This window comes from Acipenser ruthenus, chromosome 2 (assembly GCF_902713425.1).
Source record: "Acipenser ruthenus chromosome 2, fAciRut3.2 maternal haplotype, whole genome shotgun sequence".
Classification (NCBI taxonomy): Eukaryota; Metazoa; Chordata; class Actinopteri; order Acipenseriformes; family Acipenseridae; genus Acipenser; species Acipenser ruthenus.
The window spans coordinates 55623984-55646231 of NC_081190.1; the positions used below are offsets into that span (position 1 = coordinate 55623984).

A 22248-nucleotide genomic window follows, 5' to 3' on the forward strand; every position below is an offset into this window, starting at 1 on the left:
AATGCACATATGTTAAGTAAACAAAATTATGGCACTGAAGCAAGCCAATTGGCAATAAATGTTTTTTTTTTTTTTTTTACTTTAAATTGTTCATGGGTGTTTGTGTGCTTTATCTGCTGTGCTAATTGACTAATCTGACTTCTTGTGTTTAACTGCACTTCTCTTTAGCAAGACACCAGCATAAACTTAGGCAGGACGGTTGTTCACTCCACCAGGGTGTCTCGCTTAAGCGGCCTCGACTGTGTTATGTATTTACACAAATTATATGTGATATTAAAAATAATCGCTGTATTAGTTTTACTAATTGCGTATATTTCTGCACTATAGCCTATTTGTTACGTCCCGCTGCAGCCTTGTGCCCAGCGTGAAGCCAGTTATTTATTTTTCATTTTGACTTTGGCTAAAATTACAAGATGTTATATATATTCTATGTAGTTGTTAAATGACTGTATTTTGTTAACATGTTTTGTTTTATAGAGACTTAAACGCAGGCCTGTCTTCGACGTGGTGCTGCGGCACGTGCTGGGCTAACAGCAGGACCATGATACTTGCTTCGGTTGTGGTTGCTTGCAGTCTCTCCCACAGTATCTTGATGCAGTTTTGGTGGCAGCTTTAGCATCACCATTACAAAGGCTGTTAGTTCATTTTAACAAGCAGGCTTCCCTCAGTCTTGTGTGAGTACTGACTGAGTTGTTTTGCCAGTGGCTTGTACAGATGGGCATTCCTGTACATTGCTACCCGTGGTAACTGCAAACTAGTGGACCCATACCGTACAGTACCGAGGTCACCGACCTGCTCCGTTCCTGAACCGGGACCGAGGTTACCGCACCGGTACCATACCAACCCGGCGCTAAAGTTACTGTGCCGGTTCCGACCCGGTACTAAAGTCACCGAACTGACCCAGTTTCTGCCCAGTCCTACATGGGCCGCTACCGACCAGTGCTCACGCCCCCGGTCCGGTACCAAAACGGTCTGTTGACCCGCCTGGTTGCTATACAAGCAGATTGCTACACCGCCTGCACATCTGTAAAATGTACACTGCATTGCTTGTTGAGGACAAGCACGACAGCTGCTTTTCCTGCCTGGGGCCAGAGCATGCCAAGAAGACACTAGCTAATCGCAGCTTCTACAAATTTTGTGCCCCTTTTTCCAAGCGCATGCTTGAAGCGGCTATTCCGCAGCTCTAAGGAGCACTCTGTCCCTTACTCCTGCACAGCGCTCATCCCCATCACCCTCCGTTAGAGGTGGCTGCATCATTACCACATGCCTTTGTGCCAAGGGAGACCAGACTATGCACCTGGGAAGTAGCCCACGCAGGAAACCTCTGCTTCTCCTTCTCCACTGAGGAAGAAGAAGAGTTGCCGTTCAAAGCAATCAGTGGACTTGGAGCAGGTGGAAAAGCTCTGTGCAGCTGTTTCCCACCAAGGAACGGTTCTTGCAGAGTTACTGTGTGAATGTTCGACGCTGCCTGTCCGTTGGGGCTGCGGGTGCAGGTGGGCAAACAGGAGCTCGTGTTCCCATCCTGAGGAAGTGGAGTCCGGCAGCACGTCCCCTGTGGTTAAGCTGTCCCTGTTGGCAGAGCTTCTACCGCTGATCAAGAGGGCAACTGCAATTTTGCAAGTGCCCTGGCCTACAGAGGGAGAAACAAGGCAGTCCATCTTTGATGCGAATACCATATCTCCCATGTCGTCCACCCCGTCCCCCGTCCCCAGTGCACCAGGAGTTTCTTTTAAAATCCACTTGTCCTGGGATCATCCGGCTACAGCTCCTGCTGTTTCCTGGTCGATGGATGCCCTATACAGGGTGCATGATGCGGAGAAGCTGGGCCTTGCCCATTTTCTGCCAGTGGGGGCTGCCCTTGCAACAGCTTTGGTACACTTACCCATACGGTAATGGTTACATTTCGTACTTGAAAGGGAATGTTCCCTGGTTCCATGAAATAGAAATGTAACCATTAACCTTCAAGGCCGCTGCATCCACGGTTGAAGCAGGCTTGAAGAAAAAATGACATTGATGTCTGTGACCGCAGTGCTTTTATCTCCTCGGGGGCGAGCCATGACTGCATCACAGGCTGTACGAGCAGCTTTATTCTTATTCAGGTTTCGGGCTTAAGGAGGTAAATACCCATTTTTTTAATGGTTACATTTTCTATTTCAGGAAACCAGTATTATGATGTTAACCAAACGTTTTCTGTGGATTCATAGGACGAACTGTGGATTTTAATCAACAGTATATCTGCCCTTCTCTTCAAAGCCACACAGCCGCATTTAGAGTATTTGTAGAATTAATCGATCAAAAGATCAAAGGGTGACGCCACATAGATGTTTTAAATACAAAAAGGACCACATATCATCAATTATAGGAATCTGATCCAGGCAAGCCCCGTCAACCTGAAGGTCAGCTAGGAATGACCGAATATGGAACATTTTAAAGAATCTCTATCTAATCGTTCTTGGAGGTAGTTTTAATGTCTTGCCGTATCTACTTCGTTGATACAGATTCCAAGTCTATTAACAGAAAAAGTGTTCAATCTTCTAGCTTTAATGTTGGAAGAAATATTGGGTAGTAAAACGTACATTGTGCACCCTTGTTTTACTAACAAATAAATATATTCAAAATTTAATCTTAACACCACAAGTTGTTTTAAGTTTTCAGATTACCTTGGTTGAATTCAATACTTAGTAGCAGCAGTTGTAATGGTCCATATTACATTTTATATTTATAAGAATTCAGTTACATTATGATTATCCTATTCCCCGTCAATTAGTTTTTTCCCCTTTTTGTTTTTTCTTCGTTTCAGAAAAGCTAAGGCGTAGTCTTCCCAACCTCTCTAAGACATCTGGTGTCCAGGCAGCAGAGCCTGTTAAAAACAGCAGAAGTTGCGACTCAAATATTCAAGTGCCAAATGGTGGAGTACCTCGACTTCAACAGCAGCCGTCAGCCAGTGAGTCCATAGTCAATCTTTTATATTTTCTGAGAGAGAACCACCTCTGGTTAATTCGCGGTGGGAGGGGACAATCTGACCTTTTTAAGGCTGTGTCTGCTAAGAAAACGGGGGTGTTTTGGGAGGTCACTGGAGAAGACAGCACTGTGTAGGATAACCTACAGTTTTTGTGCATATCCTAAATATATTATCTGCTTTAATGACGTGAACCCCACTGTTATCTTATTTGGACAACATTTTTTAATTGGTTTTAAAGTCATTTGTCCTATTACAGAGATGCAAATGATGCCTCCTTTTTGAAGTAAAAAAGGTTTGAGCGATTCCAGATATTAATCTGAGCCTACACATTCATACCTGAGATGAAATACATGAATTGCTTAATTGCTATAACTGTAACTGTTTTGTTAACACCAGCGCTGGAGTCCTGCCGGAACACCGTTCCAGCACTTTTTAAAATCTTTTTGACATTCAGTATAAACCTTTTCCAGCAAACTATGTTTGAATTTGACCACACACATATGAAAATGTATCAAATAATATCTCCATCGCCTCGTTCCGGACGTTGCGACAGTAAACTCACGCTGCCTGAGCCTGGTCACGGACTCACGTCAACCGCCACGTCACAAACCGTCAACCTCTGAGTGCTCATTGGAAAGACAGCTTTTTTCTCTTGATTTGTATCCACATATCTGTAATGTCTGATAAAAAGCTTAGTGGGATACTGTCCTACTTTTTCTGTCATTAACAACAAGCCTAAAAACAACTTTGACAGGTAAGTTACATTTCCATATTAGTGTACAATGCTGTATTTATTAGCAATAAATAAATACAGCAGGGATGTAACTGTTACAGTATGTACACTTTAGCGCTGTATGTGCATGTTTGTTATTTACATTCATGAAGACCCTTTTAGTTAATTATGTTTGAAACACTAGTCTTACCATATGTATAACATATATTTAGGCTTGCTACTTTTCGATATTAATCGGTAAAGCTTGTTTAAACGTTTAATTTGACTGAAATAAATTTATATAGGATAAACGTCAGTAAACCCACTCGCTATTTTTTTAAATTTTCTTACCAAAAATAATCATTTAGAAATCTAGTTTGTGTAGTTTTTATACTTGCTGTCTGTCCCATCTCTGTTCCGCTCTGAATGGCTGGGGGTCGCTGTCAGTCATCTGACAGTACTGTTAGTACTGTAGTTTCACCCTGTCCTGACAGATCTCATTCACTGAAGCAGTGCTAGAATGCTCTCATTTGCCAGCTACAGCGCCTGTCATTCAAAGTGCCTACTTTTTGAAATTAGCGGGTTTAGGTGTACGTAAGCTTTTGCTTTAGGTATACGATAACAGTTACTAGTTTGATTTGAAAATGAGGTGTAAGAGAAAAACACTTAATGAATATTGTGCACAATACCCTGGCTGATGGCTGAAGTCTCTGCGGCAGGACATGGGCCCGTCTGCCTTGCCTTCCAGTGACTCTGAGTCCAGCTGTGCCAAAGCAGGAGTGGGAGAGCTCAGACTCCAAATAATAAGTGCAAGTTAGTTCTGTTCAACTATCTAAAGTTTGGTTCTGTGCATATTACTTTTACTCAAATTTATGCTATAAAGGTCTGTGTAATACACTTTTATATGCTGTGTTTACTGCAGTTTATTTGAGAATTTTTAAATGTGTAGCTCAGTTGTGACCAAACTTTATTTCAGTTAGAATATTGGTAACCATGGTTTTGTTGCATGTTGAATATGATAAAGGGGTTTCTCTAAATGAGATGTTTTTCAATGGCATAAAAAGTCTGGGTTTTTTTAAAGCATAAAGGTCGATTTTACCCATTCTCTGCTTGAATTGAAAAATAAAGATCGGGAAAAAAATGGTAAATTCTTTCTAAAATAAACAAAAAATCGAATAGTAGCAAGCCTACATATATTGTTTGAATCCGTTTTACATTTATTGTACTTGTATAGAACGTTTCAGTACTGCTGTCAGATGTGCTTTGCAGAGTGACGTATACAGAGTAACACTCAGGAAAGAGTTTGGCCCTATGAGAAATGCAAATTTTTAAATAAACCTTGTAGAGTACAATATATGTACGTGTATTTCTGTTTTTTGTAAGCTTCCGTTCATCTGAACACTTATTAATACAAACCATTTCTATGTCCCCCAAGCTGTTCAGATGAACAGGCTTCTACTGTGTTATTCTTAAGCATGATTCTCATGAGACTAAAAACTAGGTGTCCTCAGAGTAGGACTGTCAGTTAAGCCTCCAAATAGCAACTGATGTAATCCTCGCATTCCCAAAAAATATGAGTTCGACGTAAGGAGCTGTTGCTGTCAAGCCAGCATTAAAACCCGGTGTGGAAGGGTAGTGGGCAATTCACTGACACACACAGGAGACAGAATGTTTTATTTGTAACGCTGCTCTGGCGCAGTCATTTATTTTTACCCGCAGAGGGCGCTGTTGTCTGTGGCCTGAATACTGGTATATAGTCCAGTGCACATACAAGTGCTCAAAAATAATAATGAAAACAAAAGGCAAAAGAAAAAGGGAAAATAAAACTACAAAACCAAAAGTGCTGCTTACGCAGTGCCCCCGCTGCCACTAACCTGGTCAGTACGGGCCTCCGACCTACGCTGAGTTAATTCCTATACACTGGGGTGGCCAGAGTTCCCCGTACAACTACACACGTCCCCTCTGGTACGTAATTATTTATTCTACATTTTAGTTTATTTTTAAGGCAGGCTGTCTCACTCAGCCATGCTTGCCTGTTCTTTGTTTACACTGATGTCTTCCGCCAGCGTCACTGGGTATCCTCTCTCCGGCCACCCGAATGCACAACCAAGCGCAGTTCTTATGGGCTCAGCAATCCCCCAAGGCCCGCCTCTCAGCCACTCAGAGAGAGGGAAAGCCAACACACCCTCTTCCCCACCTCTCCGTGTCACTGCCATGACTGACAGGCGGATCTTACGAGACTGCTGCCTTCTTCCTGCAGAACCACGGATACGCCAGATAGTCAGCACAGATCTCCCCTGTTACACCCGGATTACAACTACTGCACCAAGTCACTAATCACTGTATTCACACTTTAGTAACACTTTATACCAATTAAAAGGTAAATGCTTTTAATATCTGGGTTAAAAAATAACTGGATTGTTTCTAGTTTTCTCATTCAGATTTGTAACCCCCCCCTGAAATCACAAAATGTAATATTTTCAGTAGAATAAGGATATTCCGAAGTTAAGATAATTATAGATGCATTTTACCTAATTTAGGCAGGTTGTTTTTATGCCTTGCCTCAGTGTTTAGATTAGGCTTATTTAATGACCTAAAAACCTAGAATATAAACAAATACAAATATAAAAGTTAGCGTTCCATTTTTATTTGCAACCAGTAAAAGTTGATTTTTCATTTTTGTTATTACTTTTTGATTTGCATTAATCGCATTCCCTTTCATGGTATTTTCCTTTGTGTTTAGTCTGTGAGGGACAGGCGTTTTGTTTTTAGTCTTTGGTGCTTTTGTTTGGAATTGTTGGTGGATTTTTTTCTGACTGGATTATGCAGGAAACCCAAGGTGTTCCTCTTTGCATTTGCTTTAAGCTTGAGTTAGATTGTGCTTCTGGTGGTTCCTTCATCTCTTAATCCTTTACATATTGTACCAAACACTATCTCTCCTGTAGCAATCCAATTAAGCTGGTTGAATCCTGTAACATTTCCTTGTTTCAACAGCTTTGAAAAGGCACATAAACATGTCTTGTTCTTCCCTGAAAGCCAAACTGCTTCTTCAAAGTCCAGCTTCCAAAAGAGGTAACACACATAGCCTCTTCAGCACCACAGGAGTTGGGGATTCTCTTTTTGAATTCTTCAGGTCTTGGAAATAACTGGTTCAGCTCTATTGAATTAAAATGTGCTGGAAGATATTGCTATAATGCAGTGCTTAACCAGACAGGCCTCCTAACACTGCATGGTTGCAGTGTATTGTGTGTGTGTGTGTGTGTGTGGTTGTTGTTGGGGTGTTTTTTTTTTTGTTTTTGTTTTTTTTTTCTAAAAAATCAACAGATTTGAATCCTATCTGCTCCCTCTCATTGATAGCTCTCCAAGATCCATAGTGGAACCCAATTATTGGCATAATTTCACTTCATGAAACACTCAAATAATTTTCTGTACAGTACAGTGTATTAGTTATTATACTTGTGTGATCCCTCAAACTGTCAAACTAATACAAGGTCCTTTTATGTTGTGTGATACAGCTTTGAACACATTTAGCCCAGCATTGGAAAATGCCCTGGATATGTGCTTCTGAGGTGGAGTACAGAGCATTCTAGATATAATGAACCTGCACGGCAAAAATACAAGTATATTCAATCTTTGCATGAACCAAGGCTTGGCAGTTGAATAATGAACTGGAATACCTTTGACTTGGTGTGTGATAGCATAGCAATACACAAACCAGAAGTGATTCCGCTTTGTGTGTGTGTGTGTGTGTGTGTGTGTGTGTGTCAGGGTCGGTCATATAAACTGCAGTGTAAGGTATCAGAAAAATGCTACTGCATAAAAAAAACTGGTAGCAAAGTGCTACCAAATATACCAGGTGGCTTTCCATAAAGACCACGATGAGTGCACGCCCGTAATCTGTTTTGTTTACTTTTTGCTGCTGTGTTAATCCTTTTATATTATATATATATATAAAAATCTCACATCACTGAGCTCTTTTTCATTTGCCATTTTTTTAAACTGTTGTTTTAAATAAGTGTAAGGTATTTTTGTCATTTCTAGCAAATATGAACATCTGACTTTTGTATCTGAATACATGTAAAAAAATATTCGTTTTGAATATTCGGGTATTTGTCCCAGCACTAATATAATATAAGACATATAATATACACATTTTTTTATATATATATATATATATATAATCCAGGGCTAGCAATGGAATGTGAAACAAGGAATGTGATTGGTCGAGCAAGGTTTCAGCTGTCCATATTTTGGATGGATGGATGGACAGTTGGAGCCTTGTCACACATTCGAAATCACTGCGCTGCCTCTCAGAATTAAGTACCGGTAGCCATCTTGTTTACACTTACAGATGTACAGTAACTATGAAACTGAGTGACGAATTACCAGCAAAAAAATCCCAAAAGTAGTAAGTAGACATGCCGATTTTGGATGAAGAAAAATGAAATGTCTTTCAGGTCTGGTTGAAACAAAAAACGAATTGTCTTAGCTGTGGAAAATGCACATCTTAAGAAAATATAACATTTCAAGCTACATTAGTCTCCAAGCTGGCATAAACAGCTGTCCAATGAAAACAAAACTTGGGAATCTTTCAGTATGCTCACTCACCCTGACTTTGTCACATGTCTTTTTTAGCAGTTTGTAAACACTACAGAAAAACACAAAGACACTTCTACACATTATCCACCCCTCTCCGACCCAGACCTTGAAAAATGACTGAATTTTTTTACTCCCGTTCTGCTGAAACAAGTGTCTTGCACTCGCAGAAACAAAAAGAAATTCAGTACCGTCTCAGCTTACGCCTCCAGGTGGATCTTTTCAATGGCAATGTACAAGTTACTTCTAAAAAATAAATATTTACTTACTTTTGCATGTTTCAATTAAATCAGTTTACTCAGCTTAACTTAATGTGTAGTCAAAGTTATAAATGGGACTATTTTTGTGGTGCCAAATAAAGCACTCGACTTTATTTGACGTTCATGGACACCCTGTCTGGCTTTATATATACAGTAGTTGTTGATGTGTGAATATATAAAGTTAGAAAAGCAAAGATTTCTAGCCTAAGCAGGCCTGTCAAAAAAAAAAAACACTGCAAGTTATTCACAGTCTACTAAAATATGCTTATATTGCTTGTAAGTAACCACAAGCAGCAAATATCCCTCCCATGGAAATGTACAATAACATGACCCTGGCTGTCTTACAGCAGGCATCGCTTTCACACGGATCGGAAGTCAAACCTCTATGAAAAAGTACTTGTTCTCCTGCCTGTCTTTCTTCACTCTCCTGTTGATCTCGAGCAGATGTATAGACACAGTACAGCCAAACGACTTCCCTCTGCAACTTAAACAACAAAGTGCATCTTTGTTGTCAACTGTGCATCTATGTCATGTCTCGGCAGTAGACAGCACACATTCTTAACAAATAAGACCGCAGCAAGCAGATGTATGACTTTCTGTTACTTCTAAGACTTTTTCTACTCTCTTCATGGTGTCTGCATACTGCGAGAATCACTGTGCAGATACCGGATTGTCTATGCATTTGAAGACTTTTGGCTGGTTTCACAGTCCCTGATCTAACTAATCTTGGATTACTGTACCTTACCTAAAGGTAACATTAGTGTTAAATCTGTGAAACCATATGTATATCTGTGGGAATACCACTAATTTATTCCAAGCTTAGCAATATGTAAATATTTTATGTAACAAACAAAAATATGGTGATATTTTACCAGTTACTACTTTTATTGCTGAAGGTTTGACCGACATGTGAATTCTTTGCTCTGCAGGAGGAATTGTACCTTTTCTGTTCTGTCAGTGGACATTTTTGCTCAAGTAGGACATGACCTCATGTTCATTTTATTATGCATTTTCACTTATACTTATTATTCATATAAAGCCTGGTTTATAAAATACAATATTGTTTTAATATGTATATTTCCGAGTTATTTTTACATCTTTTGGGTTAATGCCTTCCTTGTGCTATTTGTGCAGTCATATGCTTAAGTAACAGTAAAATGTCCTCTAATAACACTGGAACTCTCTAATACTGATTTTATATCTCCCCTGTTTTCAGTACCTTCCCCCAGCAAACTGCGACCTCCTGCAGCTCCATCCCCCCTGTCCTTGCGGCAGCCCATCAAAGCGATGCTGAACCCTGGGACCTCTTCCCCCACTCCTGCAGGAGCCCCTACCACCCCCACCCGATCCATCGGGTCACGCAGCGGCCTCCCGCGGCCCAGCAACTCGTCCGGAGGAGGAATACCAGTGCCTCGCAGTAAACTTGCACAGCCTGTTCGAAGGTAAAGGCCTTTTACACCATATTTTTTGTCTCTTGTTTTCGCCTTATTTTATAAATCTATTTCAACTGCAATTTTACCATCTTTTTTTAATTTTACTGCAAATAGCATTTTGGTGTTTTTGGTGCCCTGCTCTTGCTTGCATAGATCTTTGGTAGGGGCAAGAATGCATATGGCTTGCTTAAATTAAATAGGCATAAATACTGAGCAAATGAGCACATACTGTACTACAGGCCCTCTGTCTGCAATAAGTTATTATTATTATTATTTGTTTATTTAGCAGACGCCTTTATCCAAGGCGACTTACAGAGACTCGGGTGTGTGAACTATGCATCAGCTGCAGAGTCACTTACAATTACGTCTCACCCGAAAGACGGAGCACAAGGAGGTTAAGTGACTTGCTCAGGGTCACACAATGAGTCAGTGGCTGAGGCGGGATTTGAACCGGGGACCTTCTGGTTACAAGCCCTTTTCTTTAACCACTGAACCACTGAACCACACCACATTCCGGTCATAGCAGGCACAATAAAAGACTGTGTGTGGTGGTGTTTAAAATGCATTGTCTGTTTCAGGAGTACTTTTTCACAATATAATACTTGATTGGCTGCTTGTCTCCATATTGGACCTGGACATCTGCATTTATTTTATTCAGCATGATGTAGATATAGGTCATAGACATGGTTACCCGCTTTTACTTGACTCTCTAACCTCAGTGAGTTTGTGTGTGAGTTTGGTCGTCATTGTGAGTTATTCTTGTCCTCATTCTGGATACACTCCCAATTATTTTTAAGGGTGGAGATTTTTGGATTCATTATACTTCTTTATACACAAGAATGGCATATCCATTAAAGGTCATGTGGTTTAATGTAGAGAGGCTTTTTAGAAAATATTTCTCTCGAGATGGAGTAAGCAGATTCTCAGGGAAAATTGCCTGGAATACTGCACATGATTTGATCCTTACTGCAATTGATTAACTGAGCAGAACAATAAGCTTCATAAGTTCTTTTTCCAGTCTTTTCAGCCTCAAAAACGTGTCATCTGTAGCAACACATAATGTTGTGTATTGCAAATGTCTTGTCATAGGACTAAGTCTTAATGTGTTGACAGTTTTGAAATAAAGTCACACTTCTACATTGCCAGTTCAGTTTTTGCCCAGGTTGTTGGTTATTGATAGATATTTCCATCCGGTATCCTTTTAAAGTTTGCAGTACTTTAGAACATGGTGGTTGAATGAGAGTGAATGACCCTATTGCCTTCTGTAACATGGGTGCTCTGTTGCTGTGTGGGTATCCGCTGAGAGACGAGAGAGACACAGAGGGTTTGATGTCGAAACGTCTCTCGGGCGTCCAGGTTTTAATACTTATCACACAGGTAGTGGTGATAGTAGTAGGTGGCTGCCACTAGTACCCGTTCTCCACTGGAGGGCTCGGTATGGTAAGGATACAGGTGGTTCTCCACTGGCTATTTGTCAAGCCGGGCGAGAACCAAACCGTGAAACTCTGGCCTCACAAGACATCTGAATCCGCCTGTGAGCCAAGCCAGGGGCGGGGTTAAGGATTTTCATAATTACGTTGCATCAGTCAGTACACTCCAGAAAGAAAAACAACAAACATGGCAGGCAGTGAGTGTGATGAGAGAAGTACAGCCTTGGGACGCTGAGGAAGTGCAGGCTCTAGTTTCTCTGTGGGCAGATAGAAGTGTACAGGAAGATCTGGAGTCGTGCGTCAGAAATGAGAAAGTTTATGCCTGAATTTCTGCCGATTTGAAGCAAATGGACATAAACCACGGGTACGGTACATTTAACTCACACACTCAAAAACACAAAAGTCGACCACATTTCTCATCCTTGACCTTTTATTATATTAAAAATAAACAATAGAAATCTGAAAATAAAACCATTCTAAACTTATTTACAAAAATAGTCAAACAAAATACTGTACAGCTGTACCATACATACAACTACAGCTCTTGTTGCACTCGCTGCTGCTTTTTTTTTTTTTTTAAGCACCCAAACAAAAAACTAGAAAAAACAACTATCCTTAAACGAGATATCTTGAACTAATTGAACTTTTAGTAAGTCGATTTTATAATCAGTAAAATGTGTGGATTATAAAGACATTCCTAAATATATTTACAAAATATAGTGATACAAGATACAGCTGTACTGTTGGTCTATTAATTTAACACAATTTGTTTGCACATCTTTTGGGAAAACCTGAGTCACTTTAATAACTATAATTAATAACAACTGTCTTTTGTTGCGTGTGACGTCAGTAGCACGGCTCAGCTCTGCAGTGGAAAAACAACCCAGGCTCTCCTTAATCGTGCCATGAGGGCTCGGTATGGCCCCAGCGCGGCTCAGTTGTACAGTGGAAAAGAGGCATAAGATACCAATAATGGTAGTCCTAGTGAGGACGGACATATACACAAATGTACAGAAAAAGAAATACAAAACACTGTTCAAAAGCAAAATTGCAACAAACTTGTAGATTTAGTATGGAGCTGCATACTAAGTTGCGGACTAGCTAATACGGTACTCAGGATCATCCTCAGCTGCGGACTAACTTGGTACCAATTGCAACGGAAAAAGACCAAAGTTGGGGACTAGCTCATCCCCAGCTTTAGTATGGAGTGCAGGGTTAAGCTCTTTTACTGTAGTGTGCTACCAAACAGGAACTGAAGGGGGGGCTCAGAATCCGATTGATTGATTCCAGCTAAATATATTTTAAGTGTTATTTTTTGTTACAAGATCGAAATCTTTAAGACTTAATTATTGTTTTGTAATTTTAAATGTTTTCAACTTTAAAAAATGATGTACAGAAATGTATTTATGCACGAAAGTAAATACTGAGGCTGAATTGCATAAGACTATTTTCCCATTTTCTTAAACCAAATTCACATGTGTAATCAAATTTTCCTAAAACACCATGAAGTTGCGTTGGAGGATAAACAACTTGTATTAGTCCTCATTATTTAACTTGCACACAAAACAAATGCAGTCGTTTGTAGGACCAAAGGTGTATAAAAGATTAATTTCTCATTACATCCACACAAAGGTAATCATGGTCAGTAGTCGTGTGCAAAATTATACAAAATGGCGTGTATAAATGATTTTATTGAAACTGTGGAGGGTGGCCGAAAGGATTCCACAGCAGTTCTGCAGCACACAACTGCATGATGGGCAGCAGTGTGGAGTAGTGGTTAGGGCTCTGGACTCTTGACCAGAGGGTCGTGGGTTCAATCCCGGGTGAGGGACACTGCTGCTGTACCCTTGAGCAAGGTACTTTACCTAGATTGCTCCAGTAAAAACCCAACTGTATAAATGGGTAATTGTATGTAAAAATAATGTGTAAAAAATAATGTGATATCTTGTAACAATAATATGATATCTTGTAACATCTGCTAAGAAATTAATAATAATAATAATAATAATAATACACTTGTAAGCAGATTTAATGCTGCCTTCCCTGAGGCAGCCAGGTACAGCAGCAAATTCTTGGTTATGTAAAGCAATTTAATATGCTCTCTGGTAATGCTGTGCTTTAAAATCATGGTGTATTATGTAATCGAACCTGAAACCTAACATACTGATGCTGCACCTCCTATTAAAAGGTATCTCTATTGGCCTGGTGCATGAAGTCTGACTTCCCATGTATAATGCACACAAATTAGATGGGCTCAGTTTTGGCAAGTATGTTCTGAATTATGTTTTCTTTATTTATTTGATTTCATGAAGTAAAAAATATTATTAACCACGAATTGATTGTTTTATTGTTTAACAAAAGCTAAACGGCAGACGCAGTGGGTCCCCAGGACCAGGATTGGGAAACGCTGCTCTACAGCAGTGGTTCTCAATCCCGTTCCTCGGGACACCCTGTGTTGTCGTCTGGTTTTCATTCCAACTGAGCTCTCAAACCCTTAATTGAACTAATAATTAGCTTAATTTGGCCCTTTTAATTGTTTTCTGCTCTTTAAACAGTTGGATATTTCAGCTTAACTATAAAATGTTATAAGTAACATGGAATCTGCAACCTTTTTAGTAGCTGAGGACAATTAAAAAGGCCTAATTTAAGCAACCTTGCTTTTTATGTTGGAGACCATTTTACTTTAATTTCGTCCTCTCCCTTTAAGAAATGGCTAGTACCCCTCATAGAATCTGTAAGTGGATTTGTTTATTTATATGTGTGGGGAGGGGGGGATTTTGTGTTAGGGAATTTGATTGGTTGAGAGGGACTTGATAATTAATAGTGGGGTTTCACTGAAGTACAGTTATAAACCAGTTATGAAATACCACTGATTTTACCATTTGAAAGAATAACTGTGCATGAATAATTTGATTTTAAAATGGTTTTCTATAAAGTTTTATTTTTCTTCCATAAAGGTCATTGCCAGCTCCCAAGACATATGGTGGTATGAAAGATGAAAGCTGGAAAGAAGGTTGCTACTGAATGAGTACCATGAAGAGCTATGAGCTCACTTCTACAACCTTAAGACTTGCAACAGACTGTTCACGTGTGACTTGCAGGATTGAAGAGGAAGAGGTGGAGGGTTGAATCCTAGAGCTCTGTCATTTAATCAGCACAAACTGGCAGATTTATAAAGCAGCACTTTAATGACATTCAGAATTTTTGTATTTTTTTCGTATTCATACAATCAATTTCCATGGAATTCTCATTTTTACTGTGCTTATGTGGACCCCACCATACCATTCAGAACGGTAAAGGTCAATGTCTGGGCACAAACCCAGTGAATGCCAAAGAGAAATGCTGACTACCAATAGCAGTAAATGAGAACAGTGAAGTCTGGAGGGTTTCATTCTGCACCACTAATCCAGTATGGCACATAAAACAATACAATACAGGATTATGTGTATTACATCAAGTACCAAGACCACTGCATAAAACCTTTTTTTATAACAAGTCGGTGCAGAATTTGTGAGATTATTATACCATGGCAACTTGTATTCTGATCTGTAGCATTTCAGGGGGAAACTATATGTTTGTTGTGTATTCAACTTGCATTATTTGGTAAGGTTTACATTGACATATCATCTGAGGGTATTGGACTTTTTTTAGGGGAATGCCAAAGGGCTTGGGTTTGATTTCTAGGATATTTTTTCTGCACTGTATGTTCTGGCTCGGGAAAGAGTTACTGGTGTCTTGCTAACTTATACACAGCATGTTAAGCAGGTGAGGGGACATTTTTAATAACAAGTGTTTCCTTAGAAGTAAAAGTCAGAATCAGAACTTGTCTAGTTATTTTAGTTTAACCACACCACGGTGTTTATACCATGGAACTGCATGTTCTCTCAAAACTATGCACTTATTTCATAATCCTAAAATGTACTGAAGTATGTGATTTTTAAACCCTGTAATATATTGGAGGTACAGTTTAGAGACATATCATGTGGGAACTGTATTTGTGACTACATAAGGACATATCTACAATGATGCTTAATATGTTAACCTACATTAAACGTCTGGTGTAGGGAAAGTTGCAGAGGAGTAGTGTGGTAAACGTTGGAGATCTTTTAATCCTACTGTAGCAGTGACCCATTTCATGCATGAAAAGTGCCAGGGTTGATTTTTTAGACCAGCGTTTTAATGATCAGTCCCTCTCTCTGACATTGTTTTAAAACTGCAGAGAGGGGACAGCTGTGCTTCACTGGCACAATGAGACTGCTTTGAAAATGTTAGTATTGAAGCTTGAGGCATTGCGCATAGCTGGGATTAAACTGTAGCCCAACTTGCAACTTTTTTTCTTAGTCCCTTTTTTTTTTATACTACCAAACACCAACCAAAAATAAGTTTTTTATTATGCTTATAGTGTTTTAAAAAAAAAATAGCCAGTGTGTCTGGATTGTCCCAGGAACCCACCATTGGTAACCCTGAGAACACTAACTAGCTCCGGCGGGGTGGGGGGGGAACAAACAGCTAGCCCGCTTTGGTACTGTAGGTCAGGCAGATTTTGACAATATTAGAATGCCAATTATACCAATTAGAATGCATTATATTTCAGTTATATGTCTATTTCAGTTTGTATAATATATTTATTCAGGTTGCTTTATAGGATTTGTGTGGTGTGTTTTTTTTTTATTTATTTCATTCATTTATTTATTTATTTATTTTTTTGGAAAGATCAAAACCAGAGAAATTAGCCTTAGGTTCATACACTCTTTTTTTTTTTTGTATTATATATATATATATATATATATATATATATATATATTTTTTTTTTTAGGAAGGTTCAACCTGTACATGTATATTTTTTGTCATGTTGCAGTGACTTTTTGGTGATGAAATATGCTTGTTAGTAAATTTCTGAAATAACCCGGATTAAAGAAAAATTGGCAAAACTAAGTTGTCCTAATTACTAATGCACCAGTACCACAAACTTAGTCAATATGCCATAAATATATATATATATATACACATTGACTTACATTGGTGTAAGTCATAAAATGTCAAAAGATGGTCATAATTTAGGTGCAAACAATTATGGGTATAGTGATTGTAATTGATGTGTATGTCATTAAATACATATTGAGTCCTGTTAAATGTGTAGCTTGTTTTAAGAGCATTGAGCACAAAAATAAGTGTGTAGCCTTTTTTGTGTGTATTTACCTATTTGTGAGGATTACAATCTGGTGAGGTTTTGGTTTTCTGATTTCACATATGCCTGTTGCTTTCCGGCTGCAGGTATTATTTAACAACTACTACCCTCCAAGCCCCGGGCTGCTTGTTTTTTCTCTTCAAGGCCCCTGTTTTCATTGTGTAAGAAATCAAGATGGATTGAGTTGGGTAGTTGCCATTAGTTTAATGTACGGAAACTTGGAAAACTTAAAAAACATGAAAAGGTAATAATAGGTATGCACCATGAACCACCTGGGCTGACTTCTAAGCACAGGGCAGTGGTTTGATAAATACATAAATCAAGATAATGTTCATTCGGATTGCTCTTTAGAAAAACACACTTTGTTAAAATGTACATCAAGTTTTGAACAGTGTTGTCTGGAGTTTTGAGCTTCATTGTTGTAGAAACTTTTTGTGTTTGAGATAAAATGTCAGGAAGTGTCTGCAGAGGATTTATAAAAAAAGAAATAAAAAAACTTGTGCCTATGATTTACATAACTTACATAGTGACTATTCTTTTGAATGTGCATTCATATTTTTGTGCCAACTGCTTGAGTTTGCCATTTTCCTGTACGTAAGTTAAGCTTAATTTCTGCTTGAGGAATTATTTAATTATTTTTCTTGTATTCTTTTGTTTGGTTTTTTGGTTTTTTTTGTAAAATTTTAAAACCGCTCTTGTAAAAAAAAAAAAAGTAACAAATTGGAATACACGGCTTGATATAAAAAAAAAAATGAAAGAAATTGCTTTATCTATAACAAATGTATTTATATTTAATTCAACAACTATTGTATATTATAATTATGCTTGGGGGTTTGGGTTGCTAATGGTAAAAAGACACACCATGGACTTTATGTAATAATAATAATTTTGTTTACAAACTTATAATCACCAACATGATTATTATTTGTCTCATGTAAAGCCACATTTCAAATAATAAAATGAAAAAACATAGTTCAGACTCCATTAAGTTAATTACAAACAAGAGTATCCTAAACTTTTTTTTTCTCATTCATAATTTTTTGTGGTCTTATTTTTCAACTTTTTTTTCTATTTCTAAATGCAAATATGCATTGCAATTATGCATTTTTCCTTTCAAAAAAATTGTGCGTTAAGTAAGCAGTTGTTTTTTTTTAAGTTGGTAATAAGCCTCATTAGAACAAGTGAGCAAGAGAAGAGTAATGAAGTAAGTCTTTCTCAAATGTATAACTAGTGGGTTGTGTTGATGAAGATCGTCCAAAGTACATTTTGAATTCCTGTGTCTAATTACCTCTGTTAGGTGCAAGTGCACCCTCTATTGACTGAAAATTGGAAATATAAAGTAGTACAATTTCAGTGTTAATAATCACTTAAGGTACACAAGGAATTGGGTGGTTGTTCAAATTGGTTTTATTCTTAAAATACACAAGGAAACTGACCATTTGGATGACCAGATCCAACCTGTCGGTAAATTTTGAACCCTGTTTCATCCTTAAAGTTAGCATACATTTTTATTTGTGGGACATATATGTCCTTTGTACCCTAGAGTTAAAATGCTTTAGAACTTGCTTCCATATGCTAAGGTTTTGTTTGAGGCTATATTATTGTTAATATTATTATTTAATGTTAATAAAGGAAAACAAATAGTCCTGGTTCTGCTGGCGAGGAACCACTTCAAGGCTAATATTGTGAGCCATGCTGGGCCCAGGGTGCTGTGCTGACAGTGCTTCAGTGCCGTGGTTTTTCAGCATTCACAGCACACACAGCCTCGCTTGAAGGATCCAGGATGCAACAGATACAATTGTGTAAGTCTCTTCTGCTGACTATAATAAATAGAACATCTTTGTAAGACACAAGGACAAAAGTACATTCTGTATGACAAAATGAGCTAGCTCAAAATAAACCCTTGTATCTGAAGTCTTCGTCATCTTGGGGGGGGGGGGGAGAGAGATTTTGATCACCCCTTGTAGACAAATTAGCCATCTTATTACTATGTTTTTTTTTTCAGTCCAAATTTACTTATTAAAGACTTTATTGTATTATAGATAGAATGGCAGTGAAGTTTTTGATATATTTGTAAACAATAAAAATATCACGGTATCATTAACAAGATTCTAAATTAGTGTACCTTCAGCAATTAAATGTATGAATAATAGTTTACACCAAATAAATGTCTGTGGATTCCTGAGGTAACATTCTACAGTGCATCCAACATATATATCTATCTGACCTAATGTATAGGATTGTCCAAAATTTGTTCTACAGACTTCATTTGCACTATATTATTATTATTATTATTATTATTATTATGTATTTATTAGCAGACACCCTTACCCAGGGCGATTTACATTTGTTACAAAATATCACAGTACAAAGTATCACCTTACAAAATATCACAGTGCAGAAAATCACATTACAGTTAAGAGCAGTTAAAGTACAATAAAATCAGTAGAAAATAAAATCAGTAGAAAATAAGATCAAATTCAAATAAGAGCAAAGTAAACAAATAATTACATTTAAGAGTTTGACTAAGAGCAGTTAAACTTATAGTATAGTATTATAAAAATATTTGCATATACGAATAAAGTCCGTTAACGGCACATAGTATGATAAATGGATAAGAACAATTTCAAATAAGAAAGTTACCAAAAATGTAAATATGGATATCAAAGAGTAAAATCAAGTATAATTAAGAGCAGTAGTAGAATACGGCAAGGTATGGAGCAGTTCAGTGCAAGTACAAGCTGATGCAAGTACTGGTACAATAGGGTCAAGAGTTGTGAGGTTTACAGATGCTGTCTGAACAGATGTGTCTTGAGGAGGCGCTGGAAGGTTGTCAGGGACTGAGCAGTCCTGATATCAGTGGGTAGGTCATTCCACCACTGAGGGGCAAAGGTGGAGAAAGAAGCAGGCTCTGGAAGCAGTGGAGCAGAGGGGGTGGGTACAGTTAATAATCTGCATGTGGCAGAGAAGCAGAGGGGGCAAGAGGGGGTGTAGGGAGAAATAATAGTCTGGAGATAGGAGGGAGCAGAAAGGTCGAGACGTTGATAGTCGAGTACAAGAGTTTTGAACCATGCAAGAGCAGTGCCGGAGAGTCCCAGGTCAGCTAGAGAGGAAAGGAGAACAGAGTGGTTGACCGTGTCAAAGGCAGCAGAGAGGTTGAGAGAATTAGGACAGAGGAGAGGGAGGTGGCACACCCAGAGTAGAGTTGGTGACTGAGAGAGGAGCAGTTTCAGTGGGCGAAAACCAGATTGGAGGGGGTCAAGCAGAGAATGTGTTGACAGGAAAGCAGAGAGCTGGCGATGTACCGCTCGCTTGAGGGTTTTAGAGAGGAAAGGGAGACGGGAGATAGGCTGGTTTTGGACAGATGAGGGATCAAGGGAGGTTTTTTTTTTAAAATGGGGGTGATGAAGGCCTGTTTGAAGGCAGAGGGGAACAGCCATAGACTAGAGAGGTGTATGTACCCCACTATTGCAAAGCATTATCAATCCTGCTCAGCGAATTAAAGTGCCTGATTAAAAAACAGAACAGTGTTCTGATAAACATTCTACCACTGGCACAGTCTGAAAAACACCTGTGTCAGAGCTTTTCAGTTAGATGAAGTGGTCATCATATGATACTACTTCTTTCTATACTAATGACAGTATCCATAATATACTGCATAAGTGTATTATATTGATCCTGATAGAAATATTATAAGGCAGATACTGGTACTGGCAAGATGTTACTCCACTGAACAATACAAAACTGAGCAGAGAAGTCGGCCGGCACAGAGAATGTTCTTTACCACTAGGTGGAGCTGTGATTCAATTGTAAAGAATGAAGTATGATTTTCTGTTAATCCCAGACTTGTAAGCCCCTTGATTCTACGGATTTATTTTCTGTTGGGGTGAGTAATTAGATTGTCTAACAGTGTCATCGCATTAGTAACTGGTTATGTTTACAATATATTGGATTCACCTCCAGGACAAAGATTGAACTTGAACTCAAAGAGTTACTGAAACATTGATAAATGAATTGGAATTCAGTGGTTCAAGGACAATAAAGCTGTAAAACACAATAGGATTAACATCCCACATTTACATGTCAAACACTATGGTAAAGACCAGATGTTCTGGTATCTTACTCAGGACCCTAGCAACAAGTGTGAGGGCAAAGACAGCTATTCTTTAACAACTGGACCAGTATTAAACAAGTAAGGAATTGCTCAAACAATGGTTGTAACTTGCTAGTTTTATACAGATGAAGATTCGTCCTGATTTTATTCCCTTGTGCTTGTTGGTAAATGGGGTCCCTTTTAATATGCATACAGCCCGTAAAAGAATTGCCTAAATCCTTATCAGTTCCGCTTAGAACCAATATGGCTCAAAGTTTGTTTTTTTGGTGATACCTTTTTTATAAGATCAACTAAAATATGTCTAAAAAATATATACACTCGGTTTCAAGACCAAAAGTCTTCTTCAGATGAGAAGTTGAAATTGAAGGCAAAGAAACTTCCATGCTTTGATTCAGATATTTTCACATCTGTCAAATAGGCAGAATAGCAGTACATAATTGTTTATTGTTCAATGTAATGGTTGAATATTCTAGCTTCTATGTTTTGCTAAATTTCAGCAGGGAAAAGTCAATTTATATTTGATGCACATTTTTAAAAAAGCAGTCTGGACACATGCATTTAAAATGTGTTTTGTTTTTAGTTTTCAAGCAAAAAGCACATTGAGGAACCTTCCCACAATTTGATTTATAATCAGACAGGGACTCTTCAGCAGGAAGCGCCATCTACTTCCACTTCTGCATAATGCTGTACAGGATGTCTCCCGGGCAATCAGTCGACCCCATCTTTCAGGACGTAGTCAGGCTTCAAGTACTTCTTGGAGACAGCACACTTGATCAGTTGTTAGGGATCTTCAAGGGCCTTTGGTTCTGGTCTGTTTTCTGGAATTCAAAAATAAAATATACTGAATAAGATGTTACTTGTATTTATTGTTTATCTTGATGGATCACATCTGTATTTGTTTAAGGGAATAAAACCATTTGTATGTATTCTTCCAAAGATATATCCCGGCAAACCAACTGTTCCATAAATGGGCTAGATTTAAGCCAAAAAGAAAAGAAAAAATGTCTGGAAAACAGTCAACTATCAATCTGCAAGGAACTTCGGAGAGCGTTGTGCTCATGAGATGTTGGAAATACCCCAAATATTACAACTTTAAAAGAGGAGTGCTTCAACTATACCTTAGGATTCCCATTTCTATGTTTCTTAATGCTTTGTTTTACACTTAGTCATGAAGTTCCACAAAAAGCTGCTCCACAGGCTGTCTTATTGTAGGTGTATCTGTGGGAATCCACCATCTTCCAACCATGGCCCTCATACACATTCCCGTCCTCGCCAACAAGAAAACTAGCATTTAAAACACCTTAAATCTACAGTGCCTTGCGAAAGTATTCGGCCCCCTTGAACTTTGCAACCTTTTGCCACATTTCAGGCTTCAAACATAAAGATATGAAACTGTAATTTTTTGTGAAGAATCAACAACAAGTGGGACACAATCATGAAGTGGAACGAAATTTATTGGATATTTCAAACTTTTTTAACAAATAAAAAACTGAAAAATTGGGCGTGCAAAATTATTCAGCCCCCTTAAGTTAATACTTTGTAGCGCCACCTTT

The 22248-nt window shown here is 38.4% G+C and overlaps 1 protein-coding gene across 3 annotated transcripts in view; it reads left to right on the plus strand.

The window, feature by feature from the left end:
• The window catches only part of LOC117409408 (SLAIN motif-containing protein 2), a 48928-nt gene extending 31375 nt beyond the window's left edge, over positions 1–17553 (plus strand). The window contains exons 6-9 of one of the 3 annotated variants that reach the window (XR_009308271.1): positions 2801–2944; positions 9747–9972; positions 13582–13660; positions 14351–17553. Coding sequence is in view for 2 of the 3 variants with exons in the window: in XM_034015404.3 (XP_033871295.2) it covers positions 2801–2944; positions 9747–9972; positions 14351–14417 (437 nt within the window). In the remaining variant the exon portion in view is untranslated. The remainder of the gene's footprint in view (positions 1–2800; positions 2945–9746; positions 9973–13581; positions 13661–14350) is intronic. The other 2 variants (XM_034015404.3, XM_058997340.1) reach the window with 2 other exon arrangements.
• Positions 17554–22248: the final 4695 nt, after the last annotated feature.